The sequence below is a fragment of the Nyctibius grandis genome, chromosome 5 (genome assembly GCF_013368605.1).
Source record: "Nyctibius grandis isolate bNycGra1 chromosome 5, bNycGra1.pri, whole genome shotgun sequence".
Taxonomy (NCBI): Eukaryota; Metazoa; Chordata; class Aves; order Nyctibiiformes; family Nyctibiidae; genus Nyctibius; species Nyctibius grandis.
Window position 1 is genome coordinate 72,828,948 of NC_090662.1, and position 20,902 is coordinate 72,849,849.

At 39.6% G+C, this 20,902-nt stretch overlaps 1 protein-coding gene across 1 annotated transcript in view; it reads left to right on the forward strand.

Annotated features, from left to right (window-relative positions):
- Positions 1-223: 223 nt before the first annotated feature.
- Positions 224-20,902, forward strand: part of CACNA1C (calcium voltage-gated channel subunit alpha1 C) — a 447,783-nt gene continuing 427,104 nt past the window's right edge. Inside the window, 1 exon segment of the mRNA XM_068400796.1 lies at positions 224-302. Within this exon segment, the coding sequence (XP_068256897.1) occupies positions 254-302 (49 nt within the window). The 5' untranslated portion in view covers positions 224-253.

The window sequence follows — 20,902 nt, forward strand, 5'->3', positions numbered from 1 at the left end:
CGTTTCCCCCCTTCCTGTTCTTTTTTATGGTTTAACAGCCAGAGGTGCTGTGCTAAATTCTTGGAAGGGGCCCGGATGTACTGAGGATGCATTGCAATTTCACTAAAGGAGGCAGTAGTGGAAAGGATCAGTTTTTGGTGTTTGATGCAATAATGGGAATCAGGTAATAATAAAAGGGGAAATTCTGCAGCTCCATTCTTCTTTGAATTTTACCAAGCCGATTTTCGGAGGGATTAATCTGGACTCGTTTTAAATGGTCAATGAAAACAAGAGGATGTACATTCCAGAAGAAAACCATCAAGGTAAGCCTGAGATTTACCTCCGAGGATCTAGCAACCGTTGTCTCCCCTAGCCTTTGTCCGTGATCTCTCGGTTCAGTTCAGCCGCTGCCGCCGCTGCCACAGCCGGCGGCAGGCGGAGCGGCCGGGGCAGAGGACAGCCTTTGACACCCGTTTCCATTCGGATCACACAGCTCCTCTCAGCCGGGTGTGCTGCAGGGAGACCCCCGCAGCCCCTCGGGCTAACGGGTGTTTCATAGGAAACCCCAGGCAGAGAAAAGTTGGTATAAAGTCGCCGTCATCGCTTTCTCAAGCGAGGGGCGAGGAGGGGTGCCCGGCGAAGGGGCTGCGCGGTGTGGCCGGGGGCTAAGTGAAGCCGCGGAGCAGCACGCTCGTCTGTGTCAGAGGAAGATTAACTCGCAGTGCGGCCGGGATTTGGGGATCTTTCGCAATTATAACGTCGTCCCAGTCCTCCTAACCCCCATCTGGGTACGGCTTCCTAAGGCACCGGGAGAGGAGCCGTTCCCTTCTCTTACGCGGTTTCTAATCTCTCACATGAAAGGGGAGGGGAAGGGGGAATTATCTATTTACACACATACACACCATACACACGCACATACTGCGAGAATGAGGGACACTGGGGAGTGCCTGTATTAAAGTTGGGTTTTACTTGAGGCAGTGATTTCTCGCCGAGCTCCTCTCAGGATCGCCCGCATCATGGATACCAACCCGTGCCACTGCTCCTCGGCGTTAGCAAACGTCCCCAGCTATTCCCTGTAGTAAAACTTTGTCCAAACTCCAGAAGCCTTTCCCCCCACCTCCCCCGCCCAACCCCGATCTCCCGTTCCTGAAGTTATTTTTATACTGTTACCTGCATGTTGTCACCCCCTCCCCTCCCTTCCCGGCCAGCCCTGGCTGCACACACGCGTCGGTATTGCAGAGCAGAAAGAACCATTTCCTCCCCTCGGCGAGAGAAGAGCAGGGCTCTAGCGGGAGCGGGGCGCCGGGCTGCCCCTCTCTCCCCAGCAGAAACCCCCAGGCGCGGCCAACTGCCTTCCTCATCTGCCCCCTCGCCCCGCAGGGCAGCCTCTCCCTCTGGTACCCCTCAACCGGGGCCAACTTGCCTGCCCGCAAACATGCCCTTGCCTGCTGTGATTGAACACCTGGTCTGGGTGTGAGGGTTCCTGGGAGGGGTGGGGGCAGCGGCCTACTGAGGGCCTCCAGCCCTGGTGAGCTCCTCAGGTGCCCCCTACTCCTAAGCCCCCCACAAGGGCATCTGAGAGTGTAGCTAGGGAGATGTATTAGTGCTATGGTAGCCCTTGGTGGTGGAGGGGTGGTGGGTTTCAGAAATAACACCGCTCTCCTGATTAAATACAGATGAAACAGTAAAAATTGCCCCAGCACCCACGCCCCTAGCAGCTCTATCAAAATGAGGTGGGAGGGGAAAGGAGGCAGCCCCTGATCCAGGGTGCTCCTTCCAAGTAGGAGCGAGTCCGTAGCACAGGCATTCAGCAGGCGTAATTGGGCTACTCTTCCTGGACCAGAGCTGATAAAGTGGTCGAAGAGCTCAGCCTCCATAGCAATATGCCAACACTATGGCAACCCAAATCCAGCTCCCTCCTTATCAGCTGCAGTGATTATATAATTGGAGGAACAGTTTTGCATCTGTCTCTTGACGTGAATTGTCATTACTCCCAGGTGAAAGAGCAACTTCTAAAGCAAACAGAAAATCAGCCAGGTGGAAGAAAGTTCTGTTCCTTGATAGTGCTTGGGCTGCCTTTTATTTACAATCTATTTTTATTTTGTGCAAACAGCACCTGAAAGGTTAAATTGATCAGTAGTCAAGAAAACCTGGTGGCCAGGAGATGGGAGCAAACCAATCACAATGTAGAATGGAGTAATTAAAGCAACCACAGATTCCCAGTTGCAAGGTAGAGATAAAAAAAGACAAGTAGGAGGCAAAGCTAGGCCTGTGATCCTGGTCTGCTTATTGCTTATAAGAGGGAAGACTGGGTTGGATAAGTCTTTACTCTTGTATCCTTCTCAGTTACTGGCAGCAAGGTGAATGTTCCAGGTACTACTGATGCAAGACAAATTTTTATGTCTGTTCTTGAAATGTGAGTGACACGACTAGGCCTTTGCTGGCAGTTGCTTTCTGCACATGTCTGTTCTCAGCCCCTTATCAGCCTACCCAAGCAGCCTTAAGCTCGGGAGCCTGGGCAGCAGGGGAGCTGGCATAATAGTGGTTTATGTAAAATAAAATCAAGCACGTTAGAGGCCATTAGTTAGATTGTGAGGACTGCGGGGAAGAGAAATTGTATTTGAAAGTGCTTTGTTGACTTCTTAACTGCTAAATTGGGTAGGTTTTGTAGTATACTTGTTTTACGCTTTTGAATGTGTCTTTATATGCTGAAAATCTTTCACCATAAAGTAAGAATTTCCTCTTTTTTTTTTTGGATGTTAAAATATGTCTACTGTTTTCTTTGCAGTCTCCTATTGCACAAAGAGGAGCTGATAGTATTATTTGTTGATGCTGAGACACTTTTCAATGTTTATTTTTGCTACACAGTGGAATGTATTTTTATAACAATTAATTATTCATTATTACCATAGAGCATGTGTTTATCTAGAAAATTTTAAAAACCCACCCAACAAGCACCAGAAAAAGCTTTCAAAACTAACTACATCACATTTAATGCACACGTGGGACCGGGTGGAATCCTAGATGGGCATCTTTAATGCATTCCCTCATAATATTTTGAAAACTTGCTCTCATAATATAAAATGGAAAATCAGTTTGCAAACCCAGGTTTTACAGCCCCCTCAAGGGAGGGACCAGGATGAGTCAACCTGGACTCTGGTGTTGCAAGTTTCAATCTCAAGCATAGATTAACCATCCAGCTAAATTTTGCTGCTTGTGAATCTGGTGTTCGGTGGGATCTTTCCTGGTGAGATTTGGTGACCAGCCAGAAAATGAGACAAACCCAGTAGTTTTGCTGTGTTTTTCAGTTCCAGTGACTAGATGGGGAGGGGGGGTCCCGGGGGCTGCCTCTCCCAGAAGGTGGCACTACAGGGCTGCGGAGCCAGGAGTCGTGGCGGAGCTCCAGAGGGGCTTGGCAGAAGACACTTCTAGGCCTGCTTCATCCATCCCCTGCTTTTCAGGAGGAAAGGCCAGATGTAGCACTAATAGATACATATCTATCCCGGAATAAAATTCATTAGGATTGCAGAGCCCCTGGTAGGTCATTTATTCCATCTAGTAATGATCCTCTGAGTGAAAAGCCATTTCTGATACCATGTCTGAACTACCCTTCCTTCAATTTCAAATAATGCCTTTGGGCTTTGTCCTTATTGCGTATTTTGCACAGATTTCTACCTGCTGCTTGTAAAAAAGAACCCTCTCAGGTATTTGTCAAACCATAATTAGGTCTTGTTGCAACCTCCTTTCCTAACCTGCACATATTCTGTTCTTGAAATCTTTCCCTGTAAGACACTCTTTTCATAGTCCTTGTATCTTTTGTATCTATTACATTAGGAACTAATTAGTATTCCCTTTATTTCTCAGAAGCCTATTGTTAGTGAGAGGGTCAAGTCACAAGCATAGTCCCTAATGCATTTTCTGACCTGAAGTGAGGGTCAAACCCACAAATATTCCCTTTAACTTTGCAGGTATAAATACACAGATGATTGTGTAAACTTCACAGCTGATTTCAGTTGAAGGGTTGAAATCTGTCTCATGCTGTGCTACAAGACAAAACCATTGGAGATATGGACTAGAATTTATTGCATGTTTGCTTTAATTTTCTGCTCTATTTTCAGAATGACAATTTTATTTCCTGTGATTTTTGGGGCAATACTTTTATGTGTAGGAGAAACTTCTTTTTCTGTGGTGACAAAGTGATCAGATTAGCAAACTGAGTCTTCATTTTTGAGTATTTGGTTTTGTGCTCTTGTTTTGCTGTAAAGGTTTGTCAGAATAGGCATTAGTTGTGGGGCATAAAGAATACTGCTAAGTTGTTTGAAAAGGCTTATCTTCAGGATTTTGGGGGGAAAATCTGAATCACTTTTAAAATGCAGAACTAAAATTCCAACCCCCACTGATTTAACAATAAATGCTTATATTTATAAAGTATGATCTTCTACCTCAAAGTACTTGGAACATTCAGTAAGTGTTGTTTTTAATTCAACATAATATGAAATAGCAGTGTAATGTAAACATATCTACAGTAATGTTAAATAACAGGACTTAAACATTGTCCATAATACAGGGCACTGCATTTACTTGTGAAAGTTGCCAGTAGGGTCTTCAGAAAAGCATTTAAGTGCTTTCAACCATTTTCTGTCCTTAAAAGGAGTATTTAAGTAACCTGCTAAAGGCGTGGAATTTTAAGTATATACTTTTGAAAGATTTTCTTTGAAATCATCTTCAGTCATAGAGACCAATTTAGATTAGGTCACCATCAGTGTTCTGCTGACAGGTTCTTCATGAATTTTGTGAGTTTCTGCCATCACAAACACTTTTGAAGATCTAGCTGGCATGCTCTCTGCAACCAAGACACCCTTACGAACCCACTCTTAGTTGCACCTCTGCTCTGCAATCAAATATGTTTTGGGGTTACATCTGTGTAATTCAGTGCAGAAGGTGTGACGCACCCTTGCCATGTGGAATTAATTTATCTTACTGAGATATTTACTTTGAATTACTTGTCTTCATCTTTTTGTTTTGTTTCCTCAAAACATTTTAGTTTAGAGAACATGTCATATGACTGCAATATTACCATGTATGCTTAGGTTTGGCTTGCTTTCTTTCAATTTTGTGGAAAATGGGTCTGCATCCGTGCTTAAAATAGGATTGGATGGCAATCACTCTTAAGTTTACTTTTTGTGGGTGTGTGTGCGTGCAAATTGTCATCATGGCCCTTTGACTTGTTAGGAACTGTCTTGTTTAACCCTTTCTGGGGATTAATTCAAGGAACAGGCTCACTGAAGTTCAGGAACAGCAGTGTATGATCTCTTCTGAGCAAATGTGTTCTCTAAATTTATTGTCTGTCAACCAACATAACAGATGTGACTGTGCAGTAAAAGTCTCTCTTAAATTACTGAAAACAACAAATCAGATCAACACTAAAGAAAGCTTTTACCAATGGCAGATATATGTTTTACAAAACATAATGTTATTAAATGGTTCAATTGCCTATCTTTTTTTTTTAAAAAAAAACTGTAGACAAACCCAGTGTATTTTTTCAGTCAATCATTTATCTGAAACACTGTGTTTTTTATTCAGATAGTGGGGATGAGATGAATTTGAGAAAAAGTTTATTAATTAAAATATTTATTACTGGATTTCAGCATCATTAATTTTAAGAAAATAAGACAATATTAAGCATTCAGACTTATTGGTTACCACTGAATAATTTTCCTTTTGACATAATTTATTACCTAACATAAAACTGGCTTTTTTGCATTTGTTTTTTTTTTTTCCTGGTAACTTTCACTGATAGAAGTTTTTTTTAAAAAAATAATATTTACCATTTTTAGATAATTTTTACTTTCTTGGAATAAAAGAATAATTGTGCATTTAAGTTACCCGTGGATTTTTTTTTTTCCTCATCCTTCCCTTTTTTTCTTACGGGAGAGAAAGTCACAGTCAGTCTTCTGTGCAGAGAACAGAGGGCTTGGTGATGGGCTTACAGTGCTTCTGCCAGAGAGCAGGTGTAGTTTTAGGTGGTAGAGTGGTCCTGCTGGGAGCTCTGAAATACAGTGATGAAGTTGTATGATCTCAAGGGCATCTGTTGCTATTGCAAGGTTGTAGTGGAATAAATCAGGGCCTAGTCAATAGCGTATGTATAAATCTTTGTCCAAAACAGATTTTTAAATGTTTTTCATCAGTTTCCGTGGATGGGGCATAACAATGAGAGTAATATAAGCTTCATTAAGAACTTGAGAGGGATTCATGGTAGCTCTCTTTCAACTAGAAGAATCGCAAGTGTCTCTGTATTGTGTATAGAGATCTCAGGAATGGAAGGCCTTGCTGAATTTCTCCCAGTAACCTAAATATAACATTAATAGATTGTATGGTTTGGATAGTTGAATTTGACAGTCCATGGGGGGTGGGGGAAAAAAAAAAGGAGAAAAGATTAATATATGTATCATAGAAGATGACAGAAAATTTGATGGAATCACATTTTGTCTTTATTTTGTCATATTGGCAGTTGTCCAGATACCAAGGTGAATTATTGTGATCTACAGCTGAGATATTATTAGCATGGTTTGTCCTCAAGAGGAACTTGGATTAAGGGGAACCCACTGATAATGGCTTTGAAGCTGGTCTGCTCTGTATGTCTCCTTCCCAGGCATCTTTGCCAGAAAGGATAGGTTTGAGACATGGGTACACGTTTCACTGCAAATAATTGCATTTCTAAGGAGTAAAGATTAAATAAAATCATAATGTCGGATGGAAGGGACCTGCAGAGGCCAGGTAGTTCAACATCCTGCTCAAAGCAGGTCTAATTAGATGAGGTTGCTCAGGGCCACATCCAGTCAAATCTTGAATGTCTCTGAGGATAGAGCTTCCACAAACTCACTGCGCAGCCTGATGCAGTATTTAACTATCCTCATGGTAAAAACCAACAAAACAAAAAAACCAACACATTTTTCCTAGTATGTACTCTGTATGTTTAAATCTATATATTTTAAGATGGAGAGGTAATTTCCATATGTCAGCCAATAGCTAAACTGCAACCACATTTCCTTGTTTAATCAGACATAGTGGCCATTTGTTGAAACTTTGAGATGGAGGAACTGTTGCCTCAATGCCTTGCACCAGTTTCAGAGTATTTTGGTTGGTTTCTTGGAAATCTTATCACAGTTTATCGGTGAGGGGAGGCAACCCTGGCGTCTCAATTGCTCTGATAGACGCACCGAGTTTGTGAGTGGGTTGTTTTCCTGCACTGTGCTAAAATAGCTTCTGTGCAGAATTGTGACTGGAGATACAGGCCTGCATGTATAGTGATGAGGTAGCAGAAATTTATGAGTAGTTCACTTTAGTGTTCCAATACATGTTAACATATCAGGTCAATAGATGAATCCTGCTATAATTTACAAACATTTAGCTGAATCTAATTATTTACTGTTGGGATATATATATCACATAAAATCACCATCAAAGTGATGACTATGGGGCTTGAATCCAAACAGGACTGGGGTACTAACTTTGATTTAGATTCCTTTTTCCCTACTGACTAAAGAAAATTGAGATAATTGTTAGTGGATGTTCTATGGGATGTTAAAAGCTTATATACAAACACTAAGACTATGTATTTGTAGAGGACTTCTGCAATTTTCCTTTTTTCTCTGTGTGTGTGTGTTTTTTTTAGTCCCAGATATTAAATTCTAAATCTCAGTGGCTGTCTCAGCAGGCAAAACATTCTGAGTCCATGAAAAGAGACTAGCAAGTTGAATCTCCTTGAACAGCTGGGAGGAGTTATCAGAGTACCAGTTACTCTTGCCTGGGGTGGGGGCAGGAAGTTATTTAATCTGGCATCTGTAAGGAGCTAAAAGAAATCCATGAGGTTCATCAGCCTCCTGAGCTGGACACCAACAAACTTAGCAGAGATAAGAAGGAAGGAATATTTTCTTTCTTTATTTTAATCTTTTGTCTTTGATAAAAGAATTCCTAAGGGTGACTGGAGACTTAATGGTTTTCAAACCAGACCCAGAAATGAGACCAAAAAATCTGGCTAATCCCATGGGAACTCTCTTTGCATCTTGTATATAAATCTTAAGAGTTAATTGTTTTGAGGAAAATATTGTCTGACAGCCATCTAACCTTTGTCATATGTTTAAAATATGCTTCTCTGGATGGTATTGTTATTTATCTTAAATTTTTCAGGTTTGCAGCCCATGATGTGGATGGTTGCCTTTGGGTATTTTGGAAAAAACAATTAAATATGACTGAACATGACATTATAATTACAAAGTAAATAGGCTCTAATTGAGTAATTAACTCAACATTTCTTCCTAAAGGCATTGTAAGAACAAATTCATGTTACTGATCAGATTTCAGATTCTTTATTCCAAAGGAGAATAAAAGACTACCATTCCTCAATATGGCTAGCTAGATGTAAGACTTCTTAAGATTCCTCAATTTTTAAAATTTAGTATGTATTTTTGATATATCAGATGTTCCTCTAACACTTTTTGACAGATGAAATAATCTTTTAAATATACAAAAAAGTGTACATGCGTCTCTTTGCTTGCAAGTCAGTCCAACTCTGTTAGGTAGCATCTATAGTCTGCTTCATGCATTATTGACAAAAATAATCCTGAAATTGAAACTTGTATGATATAGCTGTTAGTAGTACAGTTCATAAATTTTAGATACAGAAACACTACAATGAACTGTGTGAGAAGCAATGGAATCCAGGTGAATTCAGGAATTAAAATTGATGTTTGTTGGAGATAGTGGAAAAAATGAATTATTGCACTTAAACACACTGCATAGTGTATTTATGTTGAATTTATGTTTAAGTCTGATACAGATTGACAAACATCAGGAAGCTGAAAGTTGACTGCTATGCAATGCCAAACTTTGTTGTGTTTTCTATCTTGTAGCTTTCATATGGCTCACAAAAGAATGTTTTCCATGCAGACCCTATACGTAAATATTAGAAATTTGGATTTAGTTAAGTATCAAGGGGTGTGATTTCCTTGGGATGAATTTAACATATTGACAGCAAAGTTATCAAAGTCAGATAAGCCCAAGTGCCATTAAGAAAACAGAGGAAATACAACTCAATAAATTAATGAATACTATGTAAATAGACTTATGCGTAGGGAGGAAAGCTTCACCTGTGTGCTGAAATTTCCATATGATACTTAAATTGCTTATTATTGCTGATTTATAAATTGTATAGATGCACAGAGTGTTTTCAGTTGTAATTTAAATTTGAATTGGTGTCTTTAGAGAGAAGTAAAGTGCATTTACAGAGTGAAAATTGAAAGTGATCAGGTTTAATTGTGGTTTGAATGGAACTTTTGTATGACTGTATTCAGGAGCAACAGGTAGGAATGGGTGATATGAAATTTTTACATCACTTTCACCTAAATGAAAATTTTAAGTGAAAAACCTGAGGTTTGCAGACATCAGTTAGATTTGGTGCAGGCAGGGTCAAAATTGAATTCTTAAATCAGTGAATATCTTGAGTGATGTAACTCTAATATTTTTTGTCTGTCAGATTCTCACTGGCTTTGACTCAAGTGCACAAATCCTGGGAGTGTGAAATGTTTGTTAGCAGGTATTTGGGATGTGGTAGTCCTGTACACAGCAGCACACTCTCTGCTGAGCTCTGAAACACATTTCTCTACGGTTTTCTTTGAAGAGAGTTATTTGTTATTTGTTAAATATAATGAAGTTTATTGCTTAAATCAGAAATGGAGGAATCTCAAATTCCTGGGAAGTTCATGAGGGACTATGTTGAAGCTTAATTCTTAATTTGTTTTTTGGATTTACATCATGACCATAAGAGTTTTTGTTCCATTTTAATTTTGGATTTGAAAGCAAATGCAATGGCGTAGTGGTGATTGGAATAAAGAGAATATCTCTTGTCAATTTGGCCATTATAGGAAAAGTCGGAAATAAAAGCAGAGAGTGAAAGAATAAGATGAACATGTCTTGAAGGCTTTTATCTCCTTTAAGGCAAAGGGTGTTAAGAAATATCATAAGAGATGAAAACTTGTGTCCTAGTTCTCATGCAGTTATAAAAGCTGTTATGCATGCCAGGAAGTCAGTTAAAAAATAACTAGAGGTATTTGCTACTGGCAGTTCCTAAAAACAACTGCTTAAGAGTTTTAAAATAAAATAAAAAAAGTCAGATATCAAGCTTCAGAAAATTTGAGCATGAAGCTTTACAGGTGCTTGGCAGAATCTCCAGGAAAGTGTCTTAGCACATGGTCAAACCTGAAGCCTTTAAAAAGGATCACTTCCTAAAACATAAATAATTCAACAAAACGTTGCAAAAAGTTTTTAACCCTGATAATGCAACTTCCGTTACTTCCTATGGAATGTTATGCTTAGACATCTTCTTAAGTGCTTTTAATTTGCAGCGTGAGTTACACAACTTAGAGTATTTCTGCCAATAGATAGGTATTTGAATAGAGCATACATCCTGCTGTCTTCACGCAAAGCTTGTATTGAAATAAATTTTTGTTTGTATTTTATGGTACATACAGGTCAGCAGTTTTCTTTCTATTTTTCTAGTACTTAGCATTCTTGTTGAGAACTTTGCTGTTATTTTGCTTTGGCTTGATTTTGCTCTTATTTCACCAGAACACCTTTTTACTTGTATTTCGGGGTAAGCATTTTTGAGATTTTGTCAGCTGTGTTTTAAGGTAGCTTCTCATGGAGAATACGAGTGCCTAGAATACAGAACTAGGTTTGACTGAATGTTGCTAAGCACGCTGGATTTTGGCAAGCACGCTGGATTTTGGCATGCATGCTGTAGGGCCAGAGGATGCATTACTTACGAGAAATATGAATGAGGAAACGCTATTAGGAGTCAATTCTACATATATCAGAGGGCAGGAAATTTATTGTTATAGCACATATCAGTGGTGTTTTGATACTTCAAAAGGATAGTGATATAAGCTCATCCAGATGACTTAATATTTTGGTGAATTTTATTACTCGTCTCCCTATGTCAGTGTTGAAATACTATTTAAAGATAGAATTACTATAGAAGATGGAAAGCCCTACTTGTCATTTTGGATTTAAACCTCTACTTCACATAGCTAGTTGTTTTAATAACAGCAATAGAAAGTATCTAAACCTGATTCTGCAGCTACAAAACACCGAACAGAGAGATTTGACACATTGTCAGGTGCTATTTGAGAGATTAATGTGAAGTCTAGAGTATGGATATTTAGAGGATCAGAGTGTATTTTAATTTATTTCTATGTTAGGTTGTAGAATTCCAGGAAGTCTGTCATACCTACACAAAGGCTGTATTTCTTTCCTTTTGGAAGGTTGGCAAAGAAATCACAGAATCACAGAATCACAGAACGTTAGGGATTGGAAGGGACCTCGAAAGATCATCTAGTCCAATCGCCCTGCTGGAGCAGGATTGCCTAGACCATATCACACAGGAACGTGTCCAGGTGGGTTTTGAATGTCTCCAGACAAGGAGACTCCACAACCTCTCTGGGCAGCCTGTTCCAGTGTTCGGTCACCCTCACCGTAAAGAAGTTTTTCCTCATATTTATGTGGAACCTCCTGTGTTCCAGCTTGCACCCATTGCCCCTTGTCCTGTCAAGGGATGTCACTGAGAAGAGCCTGGCTCCATCCTCATGACACTTGCCCTTTACATATTTATAAACATTAATGAGGTCACCCCTCAGTCTCCTCTTCTCCAAGCTAAAGAGACCCACTTCCCTCAGCCTCTCCTCATAAGGGAGATGTTCCACTCCCTTAATCATCTTCGTGGCTCTGCGCTGGACTCTCTCTAGCAGTTCCCTGTCCTTCTTGAACTGAGGGGCCCAGAACTGGACACAATATTCCAGATGCGGCCTCACCAGGGCAGAGTAGAGGGGGAGGAGAACCTCTCTTGACCTGCTAACCACACCCCTTCTAATCCACCCCAGGATGCCATTGGCCTTCTTGGCCACAAGGGCACACTGCTGGCTCATGGTCATCCTGCTGTCCACTAGGACCCCCAGGTCCCTTTCCCCTACGCTGCTCTCCAACAGGTCTGCCCCCAACTTGTACTCATACATGGGGTTGTTCTTGCCCAGATGCAGGACTCTACACTTGCCCTTGTTATATTTCATTAAATTTCTCCCTGCCCAACTCTCCAGCCTGTCCAGGTCTCTCTGAATGGCTGCGCAGAATGTTTTCTCTGAAGTTATCTACCTACGTTCTTGTATATTTACATGGTCATGATCCCTGTAGTACGAACATCTCCCAGTGTTAAACACTCCATTGCTCTTTCTAACTTGCCAGGTCAATAGGCTTGGAAAATTCATTTTCTTTTTATTCATTAACTCGTTGTGTGTACTTATGTGAAGATATTACTCTCTGGGAGGTGCAGGCAAAGAAATTAATATGGCATTTAATTTTAATGAGATGAGTGTTATGAAATGGTGTGTAGTTACTGATGTCATCAAGCCTGTAACAGACACCGACATAGCAATACTGGGATGCTTGATACATCTGTCTGGGTGCAAGCCAGGGAGAGCAACCCCTGCCCTGGTCCTCCTGACTGCACAAGCAGGTTTGAATCTTGTGGTATGGCCAGAACAACAGGTTGATTTGTTGTACTTGTCCATCTGTGGTGGTCAAGTGCAGGACTCCTGATGGGTATCCCCATACAACTGTTGTCCCATGATTTGCATTATCCCTTTTCAGGTCTGCTGACTCTCCTTTTGTCTGCCTTTGTGCCTCCCTTCTCTCTCTAGTGTTCTCCAGAATAAGCAATCCACCCCTAGTTACTCTTTTTCCCTGCTGGTCCCAGCTTTTCTACACTCATACCCACATTTGGTGTTACTGATACTGGTGCTCAGTAATCCTGACTTTATTTGGCATTACTGACACAGTTACCTGGGCAATGTTGGCCTTGCAACACTCCCCAACAGGACTCCAGTACTTCCCTTCAACTAACTGTGAAGTTTGGTCATCTCTGACTCAAATCCCTCTTAACCATGTGTGAAATTTGGCAATTCCTCACAATTCTACCTGTAACTCTTGTCAGCTTCTCATTCTGTTGTCATGTCTGGTAATTTCTCATGTCATATCCAGTAGTTTTCCATGTCCTGTTCAGTTACCCAGGCCAGGACTGAGTCATCTGCCTGCAGCCCTAATACCAAGTATTCTGAGTAGTCTTAACTTTGGCAAGTGAGTGCTGTATATTGATAAGTAAAGAGGATTCTCTTCTTGTACTTACAATCTTTCTCTGGTGATCAGCAGTTTTATAGTTAGGAGATATAATGGTCATGGAAAGAGACCAATATCTTAGGTACAAATTATCAGGCAGGTTTGGTCAGAGGTCTACAGGTTTATGAGGAGTCAGTGCGGAGATCTTGGTATGAATTTTGAACCAGTTACTTTATCAGCAGGGTGTGTGTGGTTTCACTCTTAGATGTAAGTTGCAGAGATAAAGTGTGCTTCTCCTGAATGTAGATGTTACCATGATCAAGTGTGAATCTGATAGAAAAGGGGACTGTTTGGTTTCTCCCTGGAGACTGCACGTGGTAGTATGTGGTGCGCACACAGTGTACTTCGTGCTAATGAATAAGAGGAATTATGCCTCTCTTCCTCCCAACTGTACACATACTAATCAGTAGGCACCACCAGGACTTGAACAGCAACCTAGATATACAGGTATTTCTGGTTTTATCTGCCATCTTTCAGTGTGTGTATCATGGGGCATTTTAATTTTTGTTTTCAAATAGTTGGAAAAAAAATTATCTACGCTCTGGAACCATTAGAATGTCTCAGAGACGTCTGCAGTTGCACTGTGCCTACACAGTTGTGTATATATATAGGCAGAAGTATAATTTGCTTAGTGGACCAGAATGAATAAGTGACTGTGATAGGAAGGATCTAGCTGTGTTATGAAAGAGCTGGAAAGAAACAGAATAGTATGAAATAAGAGAGAAATGGTCTGTGTTTTCAGATATCACTCTTCATATAGTAAAACTAATCATTTGGCATAGATTTCATTTTACCTCAGTGTAGTTTAAATTGTCTAGTTGGAGCTAATCATCTAGAGTCCATGTGTACTCAGTGGCGAGGAAGGCAGCCATAGCCACAGAACATTATAGATAGCTAAAACAGGTGGGGTGGACTGCTTTTTTGGAGGTACTTAACTGTGCCTTGTCCATATAGATAAAACTTTGATGACTAAGTTAGACTAAATGTCAGATTTTAGATTGCTAGAACAACTGAAATATATTCTACCTTCTGCATGTGTGTTGACTTCTAATTTTGGTTGTCAACAACAAAAGTGTAGTGTGAAGAAAGGAGTTATGTGCTTACAATAGGTTTTAGTAAGTCACCTGTCTTTCAGGTGACCTGTATGAACGAAAATAGATTAAATGTATACTTCCTACCCGAATATAGGCCATTAAATAAAAGAGATTGTTAAAGAAATGCATGACAAGAAAAACAACAACTCGGGAAAAATCCCTGTTGGAAATTCAGGGAAGCTGCTTCTTGAGGGACATCCCTGCCTCCATCTCGGGTGAGAAACAATTCATTTTTCCCAAGACTATGTTTAGGACTGGAGAATATTCTGAATGCAAAATAGGTAGCTTCAGGAAGGAGATGGGGCTTTCCAGGCAGTGTCAGTGAGGGATGGCAAGCATGCCAGAAGATGCAGCATCAGAGAAACCACACAGTAATCAGTTTAATCTGCTTCTCCTAGCTAGTGAGTGTGGTTAGCCAGGCTGTCTGGAATGTACAAAATTTACAAGGAAAGATTAATAGTTAGGTGATAGCAATGTAGAGAGAGTTCTCTGCAGTAACTCTTTGGTTTGCATGTTTTGTGCTTTTGGGTGAACAAATACAGCATGCCTAATTTTGAAAGAGCCATTTTTGAATAACTGCAAACTTACACAGTAACAAGGTCCCAAAGAGAAGATAAATTGAGGTGCAAAGTTTACTCTTGTTAACTTGGCAACTTTGTCCAACTTTGGATGTGTTGGCAAACAGGCTTCTGCCTGCCAGAGTCTGGAGTACCAGGCAAAGTGTGCTGGGTCTGTGACTTCAACAAGAGGGAGAGCCCTTGTCCCTCCAGGATGCAGCCAGAGGAGGAATAGAAAGGTATTTCATTCTGGTGACATCAGGAGAAAAGGTTAACCCATCTCAGCAGGGCAAGTTTTTATTGTTGTAACTAAAGGGTGGCCCACACACTTTCTTTATATCTTTATAATACTATATTATCTCAAAGAACATGTATCTTTTCGAAATTTCTTCTACTCTGCCACAAGCAGGGATATGAAGTCTTTGTGTATCATCCTGTTATCTCTTCAGAGCCTCTTTTCCCAGAATTTATAGCCTTGACTCTATCATGCTGCCCTTTGCCTAAGCTATATAGTGACCGAACACCTGCCGTGCCCTGGAAGAAAGGCTGTACTGTGACAGCTACAATACATGAAGTGACTATTATGGCTTCCTGAAGAGCATCAACAAGAAATTCTGCTCACAGAAATTGTAATCTGTGGTGGGGTAGACCAGTTCAAAGTGATACTTGCCCTTCTTGAAATAAACTCTTTCTTGTGAGGTGCTTATAAAATAATTGAACTTTTTGAATTCAAATTTGAAAATTGAATTTTGGAAATAGGAAGGAAGGGGAGTTTTTGATGAATAATAACAATTTAAAAAAAATGTAGTATTTCCCATCAGCGGCTTCCACTTTAAACTTTCTGTACAAATCACAAACATATGCTGTGCCTCTATGGGAAGCTATTCTATAATTTTGCATAGGGTTGTCTATGATGCTTTCTGTCATCATTTCACCATTTGCTTTTGAATGCTCTTTTACTGCCTGTGACTCGTAATGATACAATGACTCAAAACTTGAGACAAGAGAATGTTTCAGGAAATATATAGCTTTAAGTGGGAGTAATTTACTCAAAATAACATAACTGGTTTTGTAACACTACTTTTCTGATTAAGCCATTGTGCTGCAAATAACTTGAAATACGGACAACAATAGGGATCCCCAGTCTATGTGTGAAAATGTTGCATTTATCCCACTACAGGCCTCAATATGTTGTAAAAGATACCATTTTACAGGGAAATTTCCAATTGATGTATTTTTAAATATCATCATAATAGTGTTGTGTTTCCTACTGTCCTCGGGCTGTCTGTGGATAACATTTTTGAGGACATCTGCCAAGCTGAAGAATCTCACCCAGCAGTCTCTGAATCCTTTCTGTTTGAGCATCAGCAGAGACATTAGAAAAGTACCCAGGTATGACCTGGGGGAGACAAAGTGAAAGTGACCCCTGGCGTTTCAGAGTTAAGTTTTCCACTGCTTAAGCTTCCTCGTTGTTAGCAATGTATGCATTATTAGACATCTGAGTTTGCTTAGTTACAGCTACCATATATTTAATTTCATGAAGGTTTTTCAAGTTAGTTGAAAGGATCATGTAGTGTCAAAAGTCTTTTGCATGCTCATGCTGACAAATTCTGAGAAATTTTTTTTTTACAGTTCCTTATATAACACTAAATGATTCAGATGTCTTTAGTCTCTCATTGTAAGATATTATTGCACTCTGCGTTTTCTTGTACCTCTTTTTTCTCAGTACTTTAAACTATTTTATTATTCTTTTCGAGGTGTGGATTCTAGAATCGGGGCCTGCGATGTTGTGTTCCGTAGTAATGCTCTGTACAGCCACATTACCTGCGCTTTTAGTCTCACACGTAGTTTGAAACATATTGAGGTCCATGTTGTCTGTGTGTTGGTTCACTCTGACCATTACTTAGACCCAGCCAGCTGGCTCTCAGGACAAAGCAGCTCAATCATGAAAGAGGAGCTAGCTTGCATGCACGCTCTGCCTCCAAACAGGGAAGGCACAATACTGATGCCAAGCTCCAGAGGTAATGAGATGCCTACTCCTTGTAAATAGGCTGGATGTTATGGGTTTTGTGTAGGTTTTTTTTTTTTTATTTTATTTTCCTGATGAGCAGTACGAATGTAGAATCTCTTGACCAGTGTTCGGATGCTATTAGAGAAAATGGCCTGTGGGATTTTTTTTGCCTCTTTTGTGATGCTGATCCTATGAAGTACAGGGTGCCCCAAGAAAGGAACACAAAAGCCTCAGCTTTCACCGCCTTCAGTGTGATCTGAAAACTATCAGAAAGATGAAACTGGAGCAGTGGCTGGAGCACTAATTCAATGGCAGTGCATAAATATTGCCCACTGACTTCTAAGCAAGTGCTCTACAAACCTGGTGTACATCTGCTCTTGCCACCTTTGCTCTGGTACGTGTAAATTCAGTAACAATCAATGAACCTGTTTTTATATAAGCACGGTTTTTTATTTTTAGAAAGAATCTGTAAAGACTGTTTCAAACATTTGTCTGCATGTACTGCAGAAAAGGTCACAGAGAAGCTGGTTAACAATGTTTGTATAGACAACCAGTGACATAAGAACTATTTCAGGACTATGTGTTACAGTGTTCAACCTAAGATGTAAGCCAGATTCTGTTTTTTCTCTCATATAGGTGCTTACAAAGATTCTCTTGCTAATTTTTCCCACCTTTTATTATCTTTCCCCCCACTCCCTCTCTCTTTTTACTACAGTTGCAATCTTGTGATTTAGTGCCTTAGTTAGTTTGGAAATGCTCTTAAGTAGCAGAGCAAGTGAAGAGTGCTTGTTTTTGCATCTGGATGTTACATTTGCTTAATGTTCAGACTTGGAACATTCTCCAGGAGGATACCGGTAAATAAAAAATAATGTTAGAGAAAAGTCTGCACGTTAGAGATAGAATGTACTACTTTAGATACCAAACAACTCAATAAAATTATTTTCTTCTATGCAAACATACTATAAACATATGACTGTAAATCTGTTAGTGCTGCAATGCCTCTAGATCACAAAGGTCTAGTTTGAAAAAAAAAGATTTTTTTTTTTTTTTTCAAATTGTATTTTAATATCACCCTGAAATGGAAACAAGCCACTGTTTTCCTTTGTTGTATAGCATGGTTTATATTCATGTGGTTAGTGATTTTATGTGGGTTTGTTTTAATGGAGATTCACAAGGTCAAGGGCTTCCTTTTCTTTGCAGAGCATGTTGGATATGGAGCATCCTCTTGAGATTCTGTGGATGAAAGGAAATAGAAGGATAGGACTGAGGCAGCATATTTTTTTTTCTTCCCTCAGTTCAAATTTTGCCATTTTTTGCATGATCTCTTTCTAGCACCTTAATGGTGCCAAGTTAAAAAGAGCTCTCATGTTTGAGTACTTTCATTTTGTCTAAAATTATTCAAAAATAAGATAACATTCATTAGATGACTGAAATTAGAAGAAAACCCAAACTTATCTATTTTTACTTGCTTAATTCTTAAGATGTGGTAGAACTTTTTGTGTACTCTGTCTCAAAACTTTCCTTTACAGTTGCTTTTTCTGATATTTTGCTGATCTTACTCCAAGCAGCAGGGGGAAAAAATGACATTTTAATAATAGAAAAATGTGGGTTTTAGAACACTAAGATTAATGTCTGAAATCAAAGTCAGTTTTGACACTTGAAACATTTTTTAATACCTTTTTCTTTGAAACTGCCTGCATTTCAAGAAGACAGTGCATCTTTAATTTATTAGGATATTGCATGCATAATCTAAAATTAGGTAAATGCAGTTAAAAGAATCCAAGTTTTGCCTTTGTGAAAAGCAACAAATAGTTTTTAGGTGATTCTGTTTCGTGTGGGTGCTAACGATATAATTTACAGATGTCTAGTTTTCACAAAGGATAATGTAGTAGGTACCTCTTAAAATTAGGTATATACTATTCTCTTAAGTTGTATGCCCAATACCTGAATGAACCTTTTACTTGGGTGCCTGTTGTGATTAGTCCTTGCAACCATACCCACAGACTCAGAGACAGCAGTAGTGGTGTGAACTCTGTCGCTGCATAGCCAAAGGGGTAGATGAAATTTAACCACTTTGAATGAGGAGGCTAAAAAGGAGGAGGGGTGTGGAGCAGGTGGCCTTCAGAGGTCCCTTTTAACCTAAGTTATTGCATGATAATGTGGATTAATGGCTTCCTGATGTAGGTATCACCACTGGGAGGGAGGGCTGACAGGGAGTACTCCTGGCTTGTATAGGAAGGTTAGATAGACACTCTCCTATTATACACTTGCTAAGCTCTTTCCAACAAACTCTGCCTGCTGTCTGGATTTGTGTAGCTGAACGCTGACCCCATAAACAGCAAGAGGAAGCAAAAAAATTCAGCCTGTGAGAATTTGCACTGTGTATTGTTTGTCAGGGCTGATCTCCATTTAGATCTGGATGTTAAAGGGGGTTGTTTTGTTTTGTTGGTTTCTCTGTGTGTCTGTCTTTACTGAAATTCATATCATCTGAAACTCAGATACAGACCTATGTAGAGATCTCTTTGTGCTTTTTAGTCATCATCTACCTGATGTAACTGGGAACAGACTGCTATTTCTGGACTGAGAATACTATGAGTTGCTGAAGAATTGTGATTGATTTTTCTAGGTTGAAGAATCATTGACATTGCAGGCTTTGAATTATTTAGATATCATATATTTGTACATATTTTCCAAATTTTGTCACATGTTTTGGGCCAAAAGCAGCTACAGAGTTGCTCTGTACCTTGTGCACAAACATATGTGCATGCATGTGTTCCCCACACATAAGTGGGAGTCATTTAATCTCATTTAATCCACTTAAATTTGATGTGCAATTAAATTTATGTTTTAGATTTCTTGTGTATAATCTGAAGAGAAATTGCCACTTCCAGCAGCTGATTTCACTTTCATCTGTCTTAAGAATGGAAGAAATTGTCCTCTGCACTGACTATAGAGGGAGCTTAGACAAGATCCCTTTTTTAGAATGTTTTGGGTATGGTGAGGCAAATCACATTAACAGGTTTGTGTATTGATTTCTATCCCACTCTGCATTCTCAGGAAAAGAATCTGGAGACCATCTAATACAGTAAAGATTATTTTAAACGTGTAAGAGCTGCTTTTCTGTAAAGAAGTTATATTTAGATTACTCACTAAGTGAAGAGTAATCATTCACCAACAAGAAAATGATAAGCAGTTGACAAGTTTGTCAGAAGAATCCAATCTATTGAGTTACAGTTAATCTCCAGGGGAATTTTACTGAAGTTAAGGAAATTTTACCAAAGGTGTGCTTGATCCCAGTATCCTTAATGGTGGTAACATTAATTTAGATGAATGGTGCAAAAATATACATTTAAGCAAGAAAGCTCTCTCTTGGTGTCTCCATTTGAGGATCTGCACCTGGAATTTGTCCAAGAAGTACGTTGTTCTTCCAAGAAACTCACCATGACGTGCATGCACATTACTGCAAAGGTTTTGTACTGATAGGTACCCTAAAATACTTTAAAAAGATGTATTAATACACTATACCGTGAGATGTGCATCTATAACTGCCTCAAGTGAGGAACCTTGTTTTTTAATTTATATGCCATTTGATGTTAGAAATGCCTTTGTGCTTTCCGTTCTGTGGGAGATTGCATTATCACAGCAGAACTATGATTCTACATAGAAGCTCTTGCTAGCCATTCCTTCAAATACATGGCTAATTAGGTTCTCTCAGGCTTGTTTGAGATGAATACAAATACTGTTATTAGTAAAAAGGATCTTTATGTCACTAGTCCTCTTTTGCTATTTTTGAGTGTTACGAATGTTTCAGTGAGCTATGGTTGAAGGAAAGTGTTCACTGGCTTGACTTCTGAGAGCTTAATCTAGGTGCCACCAGAAACACATCTCAAGAAACCCAAAAGAATTCTTTGTGTTTTCTTGTAGCTTGAAAGCCACAAAAAAATGCAAATGCTTCAAAGGAAATTGGCCTCTCAACACCATGCCCACACTCCAGCCTAATAAATTTATCTCCTAACAGAATTTGTAGTCCAGCTGAG